Below are 20,593 nucleotides of genomic sequence, written 5' to 3' on the forward strand. Positions count from 1 at the left end.
ACCGAAGGCTAGGGACCTAATCAATACAGACATCGGTAATATGTCAGATCTAGAGTTCAGAATGACAATTCTCAAGGTTCTAGCCGGGCTCGAAAAAGGCATGGAAGATATTAGAGAAACCCTCTCAAGAGATATAAAAGCCCTTTCTGGAGAAATAAAAGAACTAAAATCTAACCAAGGTGAAATCAAAAAAGCTATTAATGAGGTGCAATCAAAAATGGAGGCTCTAACTGCTAGGATAAATGAGGCAGAAGAAAGAATTAGTGATATAGAAGACCAAATGACAGAGAATAAAGAAGCTGAGCAAAAGAGGGACAAACAGCTACTGGACCACGAGGGGAGAATTCGAGAGATAAGTGACACCATAAGACGAAACAACATTAGAATAATTGGGATTCCAGAAGAAGAAGAAAGTGAGAGGGGAGCAGAAGGTATACTGGAGAGAATTATTGGGGAGAATTTCCCCAAAATGGCAAAGGGAACGAGCATCAAAATTCAGGAGGTTCAGAGAACGCCCCTCAAAATCAATAAGAATAGGCCCACACCCCGTCACCTAATAGTAAAATTTACAAGTCTCAATGACAAAGAGAAAATCCTGAAAGCAGCCCGGGAAAAGAAGTCTGTAACATACAATGGTAAAAATATTAGATTGGCAGCTGACTTATCCACAGAGACCTGGCAGGCCAGAAAGAGCTGGCATGATATTTTCAGAGCACTAAACGAGAAAAACATGCAGCCAAGAATACTATATCCAGCTAGGCTATCATTGAAAATAGAAGGAGAGATTAAAAGCTTCCAGGACAAACAACAACTGAAAGAATTTGCAAATACCAAACCAGCTCTACAGGAAATATTGAAAGGGGTCCTCTAAGCAAAGAGAGAGCCTACAAGTGGTAGATCAGAAAGGAACAGAGACCATATACAGTAACAGTCACCTTACAGGCAATACAATGGCACTAAATTCATATCTCTCAATAATTACCCTGAATGTGAATGGGCTAAATTCCCCTGTCAAAAGACACAGGGTATCAGAATGGATAAAAAAACAAAGCCCATCTATATGTTGCCTCCAAGAAACACATTTTAAGCCCGAAGACACCTCCAGATTTAAAGTGAGGGGGTGGAAAAGAATTTACTATGCTAATGGACATCAGAAGAAAGCAGGAGTGGCAATCCTTATATCAGATCAATTAGATTTTAAGCCAAAGACTATAATAAGAGATGAGGAAGGACACTATATCATACTCAAAGGGTTTGTCCAACAAGAAGATTTAACAATTTTAAATATCTATGCCCCCAATGTGGGAGCAGCCAACTATATAAACCAATTAATAACAAAATCAAAGAAACACATCAACAATAATACAATAATAGTAGGGGACTTTAACACTCCCCTCACTGAAATGGACAGGTCATCCAAGCAAAAGATCAGCAAGGAAATAAAGGCCTTAAACGACACACTGGACCAGATGGACATCACAGATATATTCAGAACATTTCATCCCAAAGCAACAGAATACACATTCTTCTCTAGTGCACATGGAACATTCTCCAGAATAGATCACATCCTCGGTCCTAAATCAGGACTCAACCGGTATCAAAAGATTGGGATCATTCCCTGCATATTTTCAGACCACAATGCTCTAAAGCTAGAACTCAACCACAAAAGGAAGTTTGGAAAGAACCCAAATACATGGAGACTAAACAGTATCCTTCTAAAGAATGAATGGGTCAACCGGGAAATTAAAGAAGAATTGAAAAAAATCATGGAAACAAATGATAATGAAAATACAACGGTTCAAAATCTGTGGGACACAACAAAGGCAGTCCTGAGAGGAAAATATATAGCGGTACAAGCCTTTCTCAAGAAACAAGAAAGGTCTCAGGTACACAACCTAACCCTACACCTAAAGGAGCTGGAGAAAGAACAAGAAAGAAACCCTAAGCCCAGCAGGAGAAGAGAAATCATAAAGATCAGAGCAGAAATCAATGAAATAGAAACCAAAAAAACAATAGAACAAATCAACGAAACTAGGAGCTGGTTCTTTGAAAGAATTAATAAAATTGATAAACCCCTGGCCCGACTTATCAAAAAGAAAAGAGAAAGGACCCAAATAAATAAAATCATGAATGAAAGAGGAGAGATCACAACTAACACCAAAGAAATACAAACTATTATAAGAACATACTATGAGCAACTCTACGGCAATAAATTTGACAATCTGGAAGAAATGGATGCATTCCTAGAAACATATAAACTACCACAACTGAGCCAGGAAGAAATAGAAAGCCTGAACAGACCCATAACCAGTAAGGAGATTGAAACAGTCATTAAAAATCTCCAAACAAACAAAAGCCCAGGGCCAGATGGCTTCCCGGGGGAATTCTACCAAACATTTAAAGAAGAACTAATTCCTATTCTCCTGAAACTGTTCCAAAAAATAGAAATGGAAGGAAAACTTCCAAACTCATTTTATGAGGCCAGCATCACCTTGATCCCAAAACCAGACAAGGATCCCACCAAAAAAGAGAGCTATAGACTGATATCCTTGATGAACACAGATGCGAAAATACTCAACAAAATACTAGCCAATAGGATTCAACAGTACATTAAAAGGATTATTCACCACGACCAAGTGGGATTTATTCCAGGGCTGCAAGGTTGGTTCAACATCCGCAAATCAGTCAATGTGATACAACACATCAATAAAAGAAAGAACAAGAACCATATGATACTCTCAATAGATGCTGAAAAAGCATTTGACAAAGTACAACATCCCTTCCTGATCAAAACTCTTCAAAGTGTAGGGATAGAGGGCGCATACCTCAATATCATCAAAGCCATCTATGAAAAACCCACCGCAAATATCATTCTCAATGGAGAAAAACTGAAAGCTTTTCCGCTAAGGTCAGGAACACGGCAGGGATGTCCATTATCACCACTGCTATTCAACATCGTACTAGAGGTCCTAGCCTCAGCAATCAGACAACAAAAGGAAATTAAAGGCATCCAAATCGGCAAAGAAGAAGTCAAATTATCACTCTTCGCAGATGATATGATACTATATGTGGAAAACCCAAAAGACTCCACTCCAAAACTGCTAGAACTTATACAGGAATTCAGTAAAGTGTCAGGATATAAAATCAATGCACAGAAATCAGTTGCATTTCTCTACACCAACAGCAAGACAGAAGAAAGAGATATTAAGGAGTCAATCCCATTTACAATTGCATCCAAAACCATAAGATACCTAGGAATAAACCTAACCAAAGAGACACAGAATCTATACTCAGAAAACTATAAAGTACTCATGAAAGAAATTGAGGAAGACACAAAGAAATGGAAAAATGTTCCATGCTCCTGGATTGGAAGAATAAATATTGTGAAAATGTCTATGCTACCTAAAGCAATTTACACATTTAATGCAATTCCTATCAAAGTACCATCCATCTTTTTCAAAGAAATGGAACAAATAATGCTAAAATTTATATGGAACCAGAAAAGACCTCGAATAGCCAAAGGGATATTGAAAAAGAAAGCCAACGTTGGTGGCATCACAATTCCGGACTTCAGGCTCTATTACAAAGCTGTCATCATCAAGACAGCATGGTACTGGCACAAAAACAGACACATAGATCAATGGAACAGAATAGAGAGCCCAGAAATAGACCCTCAAATCTATGGTCAACTAATCTTCGACAAAGCAGGAAAGAATGTCCAATGGAAAAAAGACAGCCTTTTCAATAAATGGTGCTGGGAAAATTGGACAGCCACATGCAGAAAAATGAAATTGGACCATTTCCTTACACCACACACAAAAATAGACTCAAAATGGATGAAGGACCTCAATGTGAGAAAGGAATCCATCAAAATCCTTGAGGAGAACACGGGCAGCAACCTCTTCGACCTCTGCCGCAGCAACATCTTCCTAGGAACAACGCAAAAGGCAAGGGAAGCAAGGGAAAAAATGAACTACTGGGATTTCATCAAGATCAAAAGCTTTTGCACAGCAAAGGAAACAGTTAACAAAATCAAAAGACAACTGACAGAATGGGAGAAGATATTTGCAAACGACATATCAGATAAAGGACTAGTGTCCAGAATCTATAAAGAACTTAGCAAACTCAACACCCAAAGAACAAATAATCCAATCAAGAAATGGGCAGAGGACATGAACAGACATTTCTGCAAAGAAGACATCCAGATGGCGAACAGACACATGAAAAAGTGCTCCATATCACTCGGCATCAGGGAAATACAAATCAAAACCACAATGCGATATCACCTCACACCAGTCAGAATGGCTAAAATCAACAAGTCAGGAAATGACAGATGCTGGCGAGGATGCGGAGAAAGGGGAACCCTCCTACACTGTTGGTGGGAATGCAAGCTGGTGCAGCCACTCTGGAAAACAGCATGGAGGTTCCTCAAAATGTTGAAAATAGAACTGCCTTATGACCCAGCAATTGCACTATTGGGTATTTACCCTAAAGATACAAACGTAGTGATCCAAAGGGGCACATGCACCCGAATGTTTATAGCAGCAATGTCCACAATAGCCAAACTATGGAAAGAACCTAGATGCCCATCAACAGATGAATGGATCAAGAAGATGTGGTATATATACACAATGGAATACTATGCAGCCATCAAAAGAAATGAAATCTTGCCATTTGCAACAACATGGATGGAACTAGAGCGTATCATGCTTAGCGAAATAAGTCAAGCAGAGAAAGACAACTATCATATGATCTCCCTGATATGAGGAAGTGGTGATGCAACATGGAGGCTTAAGTGGGTAGAAGAAGAATAAATGAAACAAGATGGGATTGGGAGGGAGACAAACCATAAGTGACTCTTAATCTCACAAAACAAACTGAGGGTTGCCGAGGGGAGGGGGTTTGGGAGAAGGGGTTGGGATTATGGACATTGGGGAGGGCATGTGATTTGGTGAGTGCTGTGAAGTGTGTAAACCTGGTGATTCACAGACCTGTACCCCTGGGGATAAAAATATATGTTTATATAAAATAAAAAAATTATAAAAAAAAAAAAAAAAAGAATGTTCCAGATGGCAAACAGATGCATTGATCTGGCTGCCAAGGATCCATTTAGGGCAATAAGGAGGAATGAACCTTGGGCCTGTGTTAATCTGTTCACCACCATATCCCAATGCCCAGAGTAGTGCCTTGCACATAATAGGTGTGCAATATAAATATTTATATAAACATATCTTAAATGAAATAAAAAAAGCCCTCTGGTTTGTATCTATAACCCAGATCAAGTACAGTGTGATAAAGGTAATCAATGAATTAAAACCATACACCAAAAACAAAACAAAACAAAAACCATCCACGAAATAGTCTCAGAACCTAATGCCAGCACCTCCCAATTCCAAACCATTACAGTAAGGGATTCAAGCTGGCAGGACACACCATAAGGGACAGGTCTGACAGCAGTAGCAGCTCCTATACGGTCTTCCCCACACACACTAGAACATGGGCCCAGAGAGGCAGAATCACCTCTGTTCTCTTCACCATGGTATCCCCAGCGTCTAGGACAACACGTAGCATGTCATTTAGAGCTCACACACTGCAATTCTGACTGCAGATTGCTTTCTCTAGCTCACAAACACCTATTTCCCAAGGGAGGAGGATTTTGTTCAGGAAATGTCACATGGAAATTGACAAGTCGAGTTTGGAAAACAAGAGACAGAGTGGCAGGAACCCAGGCCAATAGATGCCTTTGCCCAGAGAGAGGGAAATACACCTAAAAACTTATGTCAACATATATGTTTTCTTAGGACACTCTCGACATGCTTTGCTTCTGAAACAGTAACCCGTCTAAACAAAAAGATCCATAAGTCTGCCAAAACTATCAGTTCCCAGGACTTAGGGTCACTCCTACCAGCGTCAGCCTCCTAAATGGGCAGCAAGTGATATCCAAAGGCTGGCTTGCTGCTGTAAGCAAAACCAGGCAAATACACCATCCAGGCGACAGAAGGAACGTGAGAAAGTTAAGCAATCTCATTTTCATTCTTTTTTTTCCCCCTCCGAATACTGTTAGAGCTAGGTACCTGAAAATGGGTTAAAATATCGTGGACTTTGCTTCAAGTTTGAGCATTCATGGTCCCAGGAGGACATTCATCATAGGATCTAGTAACGTGTTTGGGAATCTTTTGTGCAATTTCATACTCCAGGGGCCACAAGACATCTGATAATTCAAAGTAATAATATAAGTCAAGTCACGATGCCTCCCAACTTTCCTTGTTGGAAGAGTTCCTGCTGAGATGTTCAGTAACTTCATGAATATGTATGAGGCACTCACGATGTTGAAGAAACTGACGAATCCAATGAAGAAAGAATGGTGAATCCAAAGGAGAGTGAGACGTGGTCCTTGCCTTCAAACCACAAGGAATTTATCATTTACAGAACAAGTCAGATGCCTAAGACGGTAGGAGGAAACATTGCCATGGTCCACGTGTTGTTGCTATTGTTGTCTTAAGTGTTGTAAAAACACAAAGAATGGAGAGATGAATTCCAACTGGGAGAAGATAAACACTTCCAGGAGGAGAATACACTCAAACTGATCTTGGAAGGTGGATGGAATTTCCATAGTATTAGATGGCTGGGAGCATTGATACGTAGCATTTGCCAACATTAATTGGGTCGCTATTCCCACTATGGCTGATTGCAAGTTGATGACGTGATGCCATTGAATACAAAATTGAGAAGAGGTGCCGGGTCCAGCACGCCATCTCTGAGTCATCGTCTGAGCTTTGGACTTGATTAAATCATTCTGACTCTACTGCTTTAATGAGTGGATTCACAGGTATTAAAAACACCTACAGCAACATTGCAAGGGAAGAGACACTTCTGCCTTTCTCCCTACGCCTCAGTCTGACCTTTGAATACTCTCTTTGTCTGTCCTTCCATTCTCAGCCCTCTGTCCCCGACTGGCCTACCTAGTATTGATCTTGGCCTAGTGCCAACCTTGGATTCTGGTTGCCCTTCGTAGTGTTGGCTGCAATGGCTCTGGGCCCCGGCTGTCACATGGCACAGAGGGCTGGCTTACTGCCCATCGCCTGGTGTTGACACCCCTGCTGTCTCCATAATGAAAAGCAGCTTTAGGAGCGGCTAGCTGGGCAGGGTGTTTAACTGTTCTTGTAGTGGTTGGAAGGGAAAGCCAGAGAAATTGCTGGGAAGCTTTGCCGAAGGAAGATGCGAGCCAGCAGCCAGCCGAGAGCTGAGCCGCCTTTCATATTAATTGCTCCTTTTAGTTCTTAGAAACAGCAACAGCAATAACAACAACAAAAACCCACCACTGTGTCCTCCTTTAATCACGGCACCTTTAACTGGCGTTATCACCGAGAGGGCTGCTTGGGAAATGCCAGGCCCTAGTATCTGCCTTTAATTACAAGCAGATGTCCTCAGTATGTGCATAAAGATTTAAAAAAAAAAAAAAAAAAAAAAAAAAAAAAAAAAAAAAAAACTCGCCAAGGAGACCACTGCCAGACAGGAAAGGAGTATGTGAAGCTTGAAGTTATTATTAGGAAACCTCCCCCATTAGGCCCACAAAGCCGGGGGCTGACCTGTGAGAAAAGGTCTTTTAAGATCTCTCCCTGAATCATTGAGTCTTACCTTGAGGCCCAGCTACTCTCAAAATACATTTACAGCAAAATATCACCACTCCAGATTTATTTCAGCCATGTGGGCTTTTCCTGATGCTGATTTCTCTTCCAAATTGTTAGATATTGTCTGTAAAGCAGCTTCTTTAGCGTTAGGTTTTTGAAATCACCCGCATTATTTTGTGGTTCTTTTCTGTTCGCTTGTTTAAATTATCTCCCATGCTCTGTGATTTACTGTTCAGTACAGGAGAAGCTCACTCCCTCTCAGAGCTCTGGGGAGGTAAGAGGGTCTGTTCCAAAGGCCCGAGATTTCCTGCTCAGATTTCACGGTCTTCTTTAGCGCGGCCAAGAGTCATAATGTGTACAAGATAATATACTTTGGCTCGGGAGAAACTGCAAATGGGTATTCAGCCAACCCAGGGAGCCACAAAGGAAAGGAAATTCCAGCGTAGAATTATCACTGCCGTCGGGCCCCAATTTGGTGTGCCAGATGGCAGTTATGACCAAGAAGACAGTAACAGCCTTGGGACCTGCTGTGTAACATCACTGGATGACAGAGCCAAAGAAATCCGGGCTGCCAGCCTGTCTCCAGTCTTACCTGGCTTCTCATAAGTTGACCCCTGAGGGATATTTCTGCCCAGAGCCTTAGTAGCCTGGCCCCAGCAGCAGAACTTTCCAGGATGTCCGTGGTATTCAAACAAATCAGCCCGTACTGTAGTAGGTGCGTCCCGGTGAGCATTAACTGTAGGCACACGGTGAGCAGTCCTAGCAGTCCTAGGACCCAGTAACTCTGAGCAGAGCAACATTTCAAATGTGTCTCATCCTAAGCATCACCTGGCTGGGGAATGGGAGCGTAGAAGAGAAGCATACGGCTTCTCAGGACCTTGCCAATAGACTGACCAGTTCCCTAGAGATTCAGATCCTGTAGATCGAGACAGGACTTTGGAATCCACGTGTTGAACAAACGCCACAGTGGCTCTTGGTGGTCAGGAAGTTTGGGGAACAGGAGAGTGGGGTGCAGTCAGAATCTGGCTCCACTTCAATTTTGGCTTCTACCGTGTAACCGCTGGGAAGCCCAGGACAGGTTAGTTAGTTGGTCAGAACCTCCAACCCCCCATCCATAAAATGTAACTAACTCATAATAATGCTGCAGAGGGTCGTTGTGGAGTTAAAATGGGGAAGTCCAGAAAGCATAGTGCCTGGTGCATTTTAAGCACACAATAAACGTGAGATAGAAGCACCTCACATTTTTTAACTTGGCCATCAGCCAACCCCTTCACAGACCACAAGACAGTTTGGGGTGCGGCATCAGTGTGACCAAACACTGAGCTTGACCTTGAACCTTACTGCAGGGGCAGGTTGGAGGGAGATAACTAAACTGAATACTCTGTAGTGATACTGATCATAGTTTGACAGAAAAGGAGAGAGAAGGCGAGGGGTGGGTCTGGAAAGAGTTCTAGACATGGAAACTCAAGGAGAGAACATTTCTGATGTGTGGTCAAGGATAAATAGATGTCAACAAGACAGGGAAAGTAGTCAAGCAAACTTGAGATTTCCTGGGAGAAACACAATTTGCTGAGAACAGATTATTTTTATTTGATTCCCTTTTAGCCCCCAAGTTTAAAGGATTTGTGATTCATCTTCATTTGCCTCATTTATTTAGCAAACACTGTGGTTCTACAAGGTGTCATGGCGTGTGCTCCTCACGGAGGGTACAAAGATGAAATATCCACCTCAAGAAATTCACTGTGCATCACGGGAATGACGGGAGGCAAGGGAGTAGTGACCTCAAGGGGTGCAAAGGCAATATGTAGCCACGCCTGGGTGGTCTGTCAGTGAAGCCTCTGCCTTCAGCTCAGGTCATGATCCCGGGGTCCTGGGATTGAGCCCCACATTGGGCTCCTTGCTTAACAAGGAGCCTGCTTCTCCCTCTCCCTCTGTTGCTCCTGCTGCTTGTACTCTACCTCTCTGTGTCAAATAAATAAAATCTTTAAAAAAAAAAAAAAAAGTCAATATCCAGGGCTGTTGGGTTGAGAACAACTAACCTGCCTGAAGGAGAAAGCAAAAGCTCTCAGAAAAAGTTCTTTTTCCCAGTCCTGTTGAGATAAAATTGACATAAAACATTGTGTGTGTTTAAGGTATACAGCATAATGATCTGATGGATGGATGTATCGCAGAATGATGATCACAGAGGAAGTCTTGAGGTAGAGATGTCATAGCACTTATATCATCATTATCCTTATTGTAAGCTACTAGTGATAACAATAGCTGACATTCATCAAGGCTTGGTTTACAGCAGCCACCGTGTGAGGCCCTTTACGTTATATCTCATCGCGTGTAGAATGGTTACCACGATCAGTACCTAAGTTTACTTATTTGTGTCTGTAGGGTCGGTCTGGGGCTGGTTCTACATGCCATTGCTGCACAACTGATAAATTACAGTTCTCCCCAGAACACTGATCCTCTTGCTCTAGCTCCCGTCCTGATGGAGTAGTCACTAAATTACGAGAGCTGGGAGGGACTGCATTTAGTCCCAGGCTGAATCTGGGACACAAGTAGATTTCCATCCCCTATGCTACTGGAATCATTTCCCCAGAGTCCCGCTACCTACATACAGCCTGCACAGCGCAGGTAAATAGTGGGGGTCTCACTGGACTTAGGGCAGCATTCTCTCCTCAAGTGTGAAGCCCTTGGCTCACATGGTCTAGTGTAAAAACACTTTCGAGGTCTCCATGGGAAAAGATGTGCCTTGCTTTCAGGGTAGTGGCTAGCAATAATAACTGACCATAATCATAGCTATGATAAGAATATTTAACATTGAGGCACCCGAATGGCTCAGTCAGTTAAGCATGCAACTCTTTTTTTTTTTTTTTTAAGATTTTATTTATTTGACAGACAGAGATCACAAGTAGGCACAGAGACAGGCAGAGAGAGAGGGAAGGGGAAGCAGGCTCCCTGCTGAGCAGAGAGCCCAACATAGGGCTTGATCCCAGGACCCTGGGATCATGACCTGAGCCGAAGACAGAGGCTTTAACCCACTGAGCCACCCAGGCGCCCCAAGCATGCAGCTCTTTATTTGGGTCCAGGCCACGATCTTAGGGTTGTGAGATCAAGCCCCATGTCTGGCTCTGCACTCAGCATGGGGCCTGCTTAAGATTCTTCCCCTCCTTGACCCTCCTTCCTAAAAAAAAAAAAAAAAAGAAAAGAAAAGAAAAAAAATCTAACATTTCCTAAGCACTTATATTCTATATTTGGTATATTGCGTGTACTAACTGAATCGAATGTTGCTTGTATAGATGCTGTCACTGTCCCCACTTTATAGATGGAGAAACAGATACGTACCACAGTTGGGAAGTTGAGTACCAGGTTGGGCATAAGTAAGAAGGATTAGATGGCAATTAGTTCTAGTCTCGGGATCCTGTTCTTGGGCAGGTCCACTGTGAGGAGCTCTACCTCAGGGCACTAGAAGGCAGGATTTCTCCAGTATTTGCAGGATCAAAATTAAGTTCTCTGGAAAGACCATCCCCAAGATGTCCCTGACTTCTCCCCCAACTCAGCACACCCCAGTTCAGCCCACTCCCGACAGACAGATCAGAGCTCTTTACCTGCCCAAGCTATGTCTCACCTTGGCCTTGGTGCAGCAGCTCCCGTGGTCCCAGCTGCCTTTCCCTTTCTCTCCATTGTCTGTTCATCCCAAGTTCAGCACCTGTCTTAAGGAGTCCCCCTACCCCGGAAGCTGGTAAGAGCCACCCATGGCTTGGCCACTCCTTCCACCCAGAAGACTGTGAGCTCACTGAGGGCAGGGGCTCTAACTGATCTCTTATGGCACCGGCACTTAAAAGCTTCTATATTAAATATATTGGAGTTTTCATTAACTACTTATTGTTAAAACCCTGTGTTTGTTTCTCCCACACTGCTCTGCACGTACAGACGAAAGGACAGCTTTGACGCTAATTAAAATTGGCAACTTAGCGTGATCCCTCTGTTTGCTAAGAAGACACTTTTTTTTATCGTGTTTGCTTTTGCATACAGCACCCTCGTGGGGCTGGCGCAAATTTGCAATGTTCCCTCGAGGACAGCATTTGTTCCTTTTATGTCTTGACTCATCACATATTGTGGAGAGTGTTAACTGAGGAGGACTTTTTGCTTTATGAAAATGTTACCAAATGCTGATATCATAAAGAGAAAATCACCAGATGTCTGTCTGAAAGGAAAGCAAAATCCTGGTTTGTGAGGAGTCAGGGGTGGCCAGGGCTCCCCAGGCATTTCCGGGCCGAGGTTTGGCTCTGCACGCTCCCTTGGGGCCTCATAATTGACCCCCACATTCCATCTCAGTCATCATTCTGGAGAAATTTGTCAGCTTTGCTGCTGATCTGTGCCTGGAAAATGGTGTCCATTAAGTGTTCCCAGTTTTAAGCTGAAAATTGAGACACACTTGCTGGATAATTTTGACTAAAATAACACGTATGATTGTATGGCTTCCCGTGATTGACTTAATTTTACTCTTCCTTTGAGCTACCAGATGTTTCTCAAGGTGTATACAGTTGTCCGTGAAACAGGTCATTTGCAGTTAGAAATTATGTAAACTTGCCAAACCTCAACTGAGAAAAATGTTTTAGTGCCTAACCTAAGGCAGAGGGTCATAAAACAAAGTGTTCTCTGGTTTGTAGCAAGGAATTGGAGGAGGACAAGTTCTAGATGATGGTAGTGATAAAGACTTAGGCTCTCAAGGCATCTAGTCAAGTAGCCTTGAGGGGATTTCCATAAAATGCAATTTTCCTTCTGAGCACATTAAAATCAATGTGTAATACATTAGCTACTCTAGGTAAATGTGTATTCTGTTTGCTTTTTGTCATAATTCTTTATTGCATTTGGCAGCAAATGAGCTTCTAATATTGAAACAGAGAATAAAAAGAAATACTTCTCAGAACTCGTATTTGTACAGAATTTAAAATATGAACTCAATGAAACCCCCAAAGCCTAACTTCATTTGGAAAAATGCCCTCACTAATATGCCCAGACCGAAAGGCCTTCAAAGGTTAGAATTGTGCGGAGTTTAATGAGAGACTCTTAACTTCACCTGTTCGGTTCTATTATCATGAACACCACCAGCCCTGAGAGCAGCTTCCTACTGGTAGCTGGTGGGAGGGGCTAGTGAAAAGGGCCACTGAAAAGTGGATCTGGGCAGGTGGGCAGGACTCACCTGCCTCTGAAATTAAGGACAGGAATTTCAGCTTCCTGCCTAGAGCACCTTTGTTTTGTTCCGCCCTATTTTTATAATCGGAGAAAGATGTCTTAGCATTGTTTGTGGATTTCTACCAAGGGCCAGAAGCATCAGCAGTTTCCCTGCTTTCAGGTGAGGCTCAGAGTTCATCGTGAGCCTGGACCACAGCACCCCTCTAAGGAGGTGTAGAATCCTAGAAAAATCCCCTCTCCACCAAGCCTAGATAACTGTTGCATACTCTCGTATCAAAACAACCCGGTTCAACAGTTCAATGACAACCACACTAATCCTTTTCCGTTCTTCTCATTTTAATGCCACATAATAGTAGTATCCATAGACTTATAACTGCTTTTAGAATCGATGACTCATTGCCCATCTCACATCACAAAGCTCTGTGTCCGTGCTAACTTTTCAGTTCCCTTCATCCCTTCCCCATTCCCGGGATTGCTCACATGTTTATTTCCGAGAATAAACTTGTTTGACCAAACAGTTTTTAATACGGTTTTGGAAAAAAAAAAAAAAAAAAAAAACTTATGTCCCTCTCCATTTTCCTTAGCAAGACTCAAGCTTGGACTTGAATGTTCTAGGAAGGCATTTTTGCGTTGTTCCTGACCACATCTAGCCAAGAGACCAGAGGTGACTAAACCTGGGTCTCCATGTGTTCTGATATTTATGAGTTCTTTTTAGAGGGTAGGTGTGATTTTAATTTTAAAAAGAAAGACGGAAAACAAGGACGAGAAGTATTGTGAGGTTGGGCCAGGTCACATTTTGTCACTGGAAAGTAAAATGTAATGGGGTCACATCAGACCATTTTCAGAGGGGTGACTAATGGTTTTCTTCTCTCTCTGTTCCAGCCACACCAGCGATCCTTGGCAGAGCATCCCAGAGTCTGCAAAGGGTTAATCCAGGCCCAGGGACAAGTAAGAATTTCAGTCCTTTTTCTATCAGCAGTGATCTTTCCCATGCTTTCCTGTAATTCAGCCTGCTATCCTCTCTTTGCTGCGTTTGAGATTTGGTACCCAGATGCAGGACTGATGGAAATTGCACAAATAAGTAAAATATATATATATATATTTTTAAAGGATGTCATTTTCAGCCTCACTGCGAGGCTGCTGCTTTATTTCTCTGATTTGCTTATCCTTAGAAGTTAAGTAAAACCAAATTAATGAGAAGGAAAAAAAGAGTAAATAACATTGTGGACCAACAGTGTGTGTTGATGATAGTTTGCTGACTTTAAGAACTTACCTCCTTTCATAAATCGGGTATTATATCGTTATTATGGTTGTGAGATATTTCTATACCTCGTGATCACACTGACAGTTCAAGTTGTCAGTCATGTCATCTTATGCTCCAAAACTCTGCCTTCAAATGAGCTATCTTTTCTCTTTAAAACGCCGTTGCATATCTTCCTCGTGGCCTCTGACAATCTCCTCTGCATCCCCAAGACTGGACTCAGACATCAGCTCTGTGGGGAAGCTTCTCTAAATGATCTAACACCAAAGACTTGTTCTGCCTCCTTGTTCCCATGAAACTTTGTCCGTTGCTGCACGATAGATGTACCTCTACAGGACTTGAGCATATATGGTAGTACCGTGTGCAGAACTCAAGGAGCTGTGTGGGCTGCATGAACGAAGTGATTACGTTGAACTTGAAGACAAGACCCACTTTTTTATGCTTCTTCTGAATTCCTCACACGACCTAAAGCAAATCCTCATCCGTTGCAGGTGCCTTTAATTAAATTCCAGGGAAGGATTTTCTCATCATTTGACATATGCCCCAGAGTCCTCATGAACGGTAAAGGAAGGGAAGACCATGTACCTAACTGACCGTACGCCATTGCTGTTCCATTGGCTGTTCCAGAGTCATGAAACCATAATTTGGATTTTAGGACATAACTGGAGAGTAAATTTCAAAATGAGATGTAAATCCTTGTAGATGACTCAGAGGGAGGGTTAGTCCTGTTTTTTGCAAGTGGCATCCACTTATCTGTCGTGGCAGGCCACAAACTCTTTACAACCCTCTGTTTTAGAAGCCTCGGACATGTTCATCTGCTCCGTAATTAATGTGAGGGGTTATAAAAAAAGGTGTCTTTTTGGTCATGTTTGGGTAATTTCAAAGTCTTCATGCAGCAGACGGTGTGACTTATTGCTACTTCCTGCAAGGGAATGAGACGGAATCAGCTAAAAATGTTTTCCTATGAATAGGATTGTTGAATCACTATATTGTGTACCTGGAACTAACATAACACCGTGCACTGACTATACTAGAATTGAAGTTAAAAACTTACAAAGGGAGAATGTTCTACTGACGGTGCACGTTGCATCCCACATTTGTCTGTCCTTCACACACAAACATAGCACACTGCCCTTCCCTTTCCCCCAAAGGGGGTACAGTTTTTTCCATCTTATTTGTGAAGTCACGGGGAAAGGAACCTAAGCATGGGCCCTTGTTGTGGTACAGCCTCTGGGTATGAAAAAACCCCTGCTACGTCACTTGACATATGTTGACTTTCTGTCTTTGTGGTAAGCAAGAATCCTAGTAATCCTTCATCTGTGACGTATCACGTAGATCCTGACCTGCCCACACAAAAAGGAATACTGTCATAGCTTCCCCTGATCAAAAGTTAGCTCCCCTCCATCCCAAGACTGACTGCATAAAGTTACCCCTGTCGGTGGATGTGTCTGTCAGCGCTCACTTCCCACACAGCACAGGCTGGGACGCACGGCCACCTTTGTCATCTGAGCACCTCACTGAGATGTGACAGACCCTGGTGCTCACGTCACCTCACCTTGTACACTGTCACTGTTTGACAAGCATTTGCCTCTCTGCTGCACACCCAGCACCAGCTCTGTGGTCTGGGGAAGAAGGGAATGGGAAAGATGGTGTCCTGACGTCAGGGAGCGCCTGTTCTCACTCAGGAGATACTTTTACACAAGAAGCTAGTGTTCAACATGAAATGTCCTATCATTATGCAGTTACAAGTCATACGTTTCCTCTCTGCACTTTTCTGAATTCTCAGATTCAAAGCAAAACTCCCACGGAGGGGGGGAAAAATTACAACCCTCTCAGAAAAAGTTCTACCCAGAACTGAGCTAACATAAATAAATGCCGCCCACCTCTGCTGGCCCCCTTGACTTTATTCTTGGGCTACTGCAGTAACCCCTTCATCGCTGTCTCCCTGCCTCTCCTGCCCCCACTCATCTCTCCTTTCTTGTATGCCAGTGACAATTTTAAGAGCCCAACATATCACTCTGCTGTAAACAACCCAAATTTCAAACCACAAACCTGTCCCCAAATACTGAAATCCAACATCCTTCACCCCAGCTGATAAGTCTACACTACTTAGTACTCTCCTGGGACTTTGCTCATGTCAGCCCATCTTCCAGAACAATCCTCCTGCCACCTCACCCCTCATTCTGGAACTATAAACCCTGCCCATACTTTAAAGCTCATCAGGGACACTCTGACCCTTGGCCTGAGACAGTGTCTCCCTTCTCCATACTTGTCTTCAAGAGAGATCGTGCTAGTTTGCACCACTTTTAAGGAATAGATAAGAGGCTGCTCGGCAGTAGAGTTATTGCATATTTCTCTCCTCTCCCCCATCTGGATTGCGAACAAGCTGTATCTTATTCATAGCTGTGTAACTCGTAGCACCTAAAATGGTACCTTAAACACTGTAAGGAATAAATGATATTGCAACTAAGTTAATTAAATGGAAGCAGCCTGAACAGCTCCCTGGTTACCATCCTTCCCCACACTTGGCAAGTCCCAAAGACACCCCTTGTGGAGCCTCTCGGCTGGCTGGAGCCGTCAGAGAGAATCAGATCTCCCCACCTGTGTTAATGACACATTCGTCATCCCCACATGTTCTGGCACGGAAAGGACTCATGGGACTCAAATGGTTTCTGCTCCAAGGACAGCTTCCTTACAGGCAAAGGCTGTAGTATGGCAACCATAGATGAGGGGTTTGCACTGATCAGAGTCTGACCCAAGTATGTGCTTCTTTGTCCCCTCCCTGCTCAGTCACACAGGCTGCACTTTGTCTCCAGATTTGGAACCACTGCCTGTGTGCCTGCCTAACACCTCTGTACCAGGAAGCCCACAGTCCCCTCCCGATGGGTTTCCTGTAGTGAACCGGTGATAGAAGCACATTCTAGCTGTGTGGACGGCAGGAACCGTCAACCCCTAAGTTCCTACGTCTTTAGGTGCAGATCCTAAACCTAATTCTGTTGCTGAACAGCATTGACAGACAGACATCCTGCACATCTTTCTGAACATTTTTGCTTTCCCTCTCATGTTTAAGTCATTCCTTTTCACTGAATTTACTACATCTCTGAAAGTGTAAATTTTGTGATCAGTGGCATTTCCTCTTTAAATTAAAAAGAGTATCCAACTGGAAAAAATATGGACGTCTCACTGACTGGCACTTGGAGCATAAATTAGTCCAAGGTTTTATGAAAACAGGCATTCTGAACACACACATCAATGACTGAGGTCAGAGTTAAGTTTTGAAAGCATCCCAGAAGACTAGCCTCTTAGATGCGCACAGCTTAAGAATTGCTTCAAGTCTGAGAAGTTCACAAACAGCTTCCTTCCTAACTATGAGGTACTTTTCAGTAAAAACCTGATGATGAGACAGAAATTGGGGATAGAAGTCGTCATCTCTGCAGGTCCTTGTCTTCTGTTCTTAGCTGAACTTCCGTCCTCGCCTGCTCATTTCTCATTCTTACCTCCTGTTTTTCCCTATTCCCAGCCATCCTGCTCTCTGCTCCCATATTCCTTCTTCCTGCCTACATGTGATACAGTGGTTCTTCTGCCCCATCGCCTTCAGGAGCCCCCCGCCCTGGCTTTCTAGGATATGAATAAACTCCTCTCCCTGACATTCAAGAAGGTCCATGACATGGATCCTCCGTGCTTTTCTAGCCTTAACTCTCTTGTATACTGTGGACACCCATGTCTGTGTCCCTGCTTCATCATATCCTTTCCCATGGACCCCTTCGCCAGAAATTCCTTCCTCTTTCCCCTGAGTCAGGACATCCTTCATGGATATTTAAAGCATCCCATATTTAAAGCATCTCATCAGAGGATGAGTACTTTCATTCTGGAATCTCTGTAGGCCTTTCTCGCTTTTTCTTAAGGAGAGATAGTATGTAACACAGGACTTGAAAAAAACTCACTCTGATAACAAGACAGACCATTGTAGTCCCAGATCTCCGCATACTTCCTGAATGAACTTCCCTAAGTTTTATAAGCTGTCTGTACCTTGGTTCTGTTTTGTTTTGTGTGTTTATCTCTAAAGTAGAGATGCTGGGCACCTGGGTGGTTCAGTCAGTTAAATGTCTGCCTTGCAGCCACTCTGGAAAACAGCATGGAGGGTTCCTCAAAATGTTGAAAATAGAACTGCCCTATGACCCAGCAATTGCACTATTGGGTATTTACCCTAAAGATACAAACGTAGTGATCCAAAGGGGCACATGCACCCGAATGTTTATAGCAGCAATGTCCACAATAGCCAAACTATGGAAAGAACCTAGATGTCCATCAACAGATGAATGGAAAAAGAAAATGTGGTATATATACACAATGGAATACTATGCAGCCATCAAAAGAAATGAAATCTTGCCATTTGCAACAACATGGATGGAACTAGAGCGTATCATGCTTAGTGAAATAAGTCAAGCAGAGAAAGACAACTATCATATGATCTCCCTGATATGAGGAAGTGGTGATGCAACAGGGGGCTTAAGTGGGTAGGAGAAGAATCAATGAAACAAGATGGGATTGGGAGGGAGACAAACCATAAGTGACTCTTAATCTCACAAAACAAACTGAGGGTTGCTGGGGGGAGGGGGTTTAGGAGAAGGGGGTGGGATTATGGACATGGGGAGGGTATGTGCTTTGGTGAGTGCTGTGAAGTGTGTAAACCTGGTGATTCACAGACCTGTACCCCTGGGGATAAAAATATATGTTTATAAAAAAAAAAAATTTTTTTTTTAAATGTCTGCCTTGGGCTGAGGTCATGACCCCAGGGTCCCGGGAACGAGTCCTGTAGTGGGCTCCCTGCTCAACAGAAAGTCTGCTGCTCCCTCTGCCTCTGCCTGCCTCTCCCGCATTTGCTTTCTCTCTCTCTGTCAAATAAATAAATAAAATCTTTATAAAATAAAAAAAAAATTTTTTTGTAATAAAATAAGGATGCTAGTAGTACCTACCTCACAGTTGTTGTGAGAATTACAAGTGTTGATGTATTTAAAAGAGTTCGAATAGCACCTGGCCATGATGTGTGTTCTATTCTCTCGTGGCCCTTAGTTTATTCCAACAAGTATTAGGATTGACCTGGATGAAATGTCCTGCACTCAACTTGGGCCTTAATCTTCGGTCATTTGTTTCAACCTTATGAGTTCTTTGGTACGCTTTCTAGGCCCTTAGAATAGACTGTTCTCTCGTCAGGGGGAGGGCCTGCCTCTTACACATCCTTGTAGCCCACAGTACTTGGGATGTACCCGGCACACACCAAGTGTTTAATGAATAGTTGTTGGGTTTTCTATGCACACACTCAAAAGTTAAAAATAAATAAATAACAGGTTTCCCCCAATATCTTAATTACTCTTTGGCTAGCACAGAGCACCTCCATGTCCTTCAGCAGGCATTGAGGAAGAGAGAGGGCTAAAGCTGTACAGGGGGAGAAATTTCTCTTCTTCGTTCCTATAAACACATACCGTCTTTCCCAGAAAGCCTTCCACAGAACCTTAACTTCAGGTCACAGGCCCTGGGGTCACAGTCTAGTCTTGGGATCTGCTGCAGGACCTCTCTGTGCCGTCACTGTGTGTCCTTTGGGCACATCACCTGCCGAGGGGCTAAGGGCCTGGCTCCTGCCTGGGACCCACCACTGTCCCCGTCTCAGCTTTGAGGGTCCGTCTTCATCGAGGGCTCGCTAGCGGACGATGTAGCCATAATGAACACCCCGCCAAGAGAGTGTGTCTCCACAGGGCCGCATCTTAGACAGTGCAGCTTTTCTCTGTAACCAAGAATGTGAGCTCTGGACGTGCTCTGGACAGTGGTTCAGACATGGAAGCCGATGCTGAATTCTTGACAGGCTACTGTTTATAAATAATTCAGTAAACGATGCAGTAAGTAAACACAGATTATTATGATCCCTTTTAAGGAAACCGTGTTTATGTTGGCGCTCTCTCGCACCCAGACTAGTGGTGGCCCTTCCTGACTAATCTCCAGATACTGCGAAGCATCCTGCTATTTTGCCCCTTCCTTGCTTCTCTGAAGTAGGAGCAAGACGGGTAGAATGATGCACTTTACACAAGAAGCAATGGAGGTACAAGGAAAACAGCTTTCCTAAGCATTGTAATGGACCAATGTGAGAGTGAAGAAGATACTGTCAGAGCACTACTTTGTACCTGTCTCTAAAGAAGCAAAAGAAAGCGTAGATAATGGTGTATTATGGATAATTCAAATAACAAGTGTTCAATTACCACAAAATGTAGTCCTGGCAGGGACTTTTTTCTAGCCTGAAATACCCAGATAGTGTCTGCTATTAGTTTTCAGGTCTTAGTGTCCTGTCATTATTATTATTATTATCCTCATACACAGTCAGTCCTGTGTTCACGTGTAATTGTCGGGAGACGAGGATTCTTTGTAAGATAAATATTTAGGCCTTAACTCTTTTATCCTCCTTCAACTCCAGGCAATTTGCTCAGCCCTAATCAGTGTCAGTGGTAAGGAGATATTCACC

At 43.1% G+C, this 20,593-nt stretch overlaps 1 protein-coding gene across 4 annotated transcripts in view; it reads left to right on the top strand.

The window, feature by feature from the left end:
- GHR (growth hormone receptor) overlaps positions 1-20,593 on the top strand; it is a 270,645-nt gene that overhangs the window by 183,043 nt on the left and 67,009 nt on the right. For all 4 annotated transcript variants that reach the window (XM_059173899.1, XM_059173896.1, XM_059173897.1 and 1 more), the window contains one exon: positions 13,704-13,769. In XM_059173899.1, the coding sequence (XP_059029882.1) occupies positions 13,704-13,769 (66 nt within the window). The remainder of the gene's footprint in view (positions 1-13,703; positions 13,770-20,593) is intronic.

The sequence above is a fragment of the Mustela lutreola genome, chromosome 5 (genome assembly GCF_030435805.1).
Source record: "Mustela lutreola isolate mMusLut2 chromosome 5, mMusLut2.pri, whole genome shotgun sequence".
NCBI lineage: Eukaryota > Metazoa > Chordata > Mammalia > Carnivora > Mustelidae > Mustela > Mustela lutreola.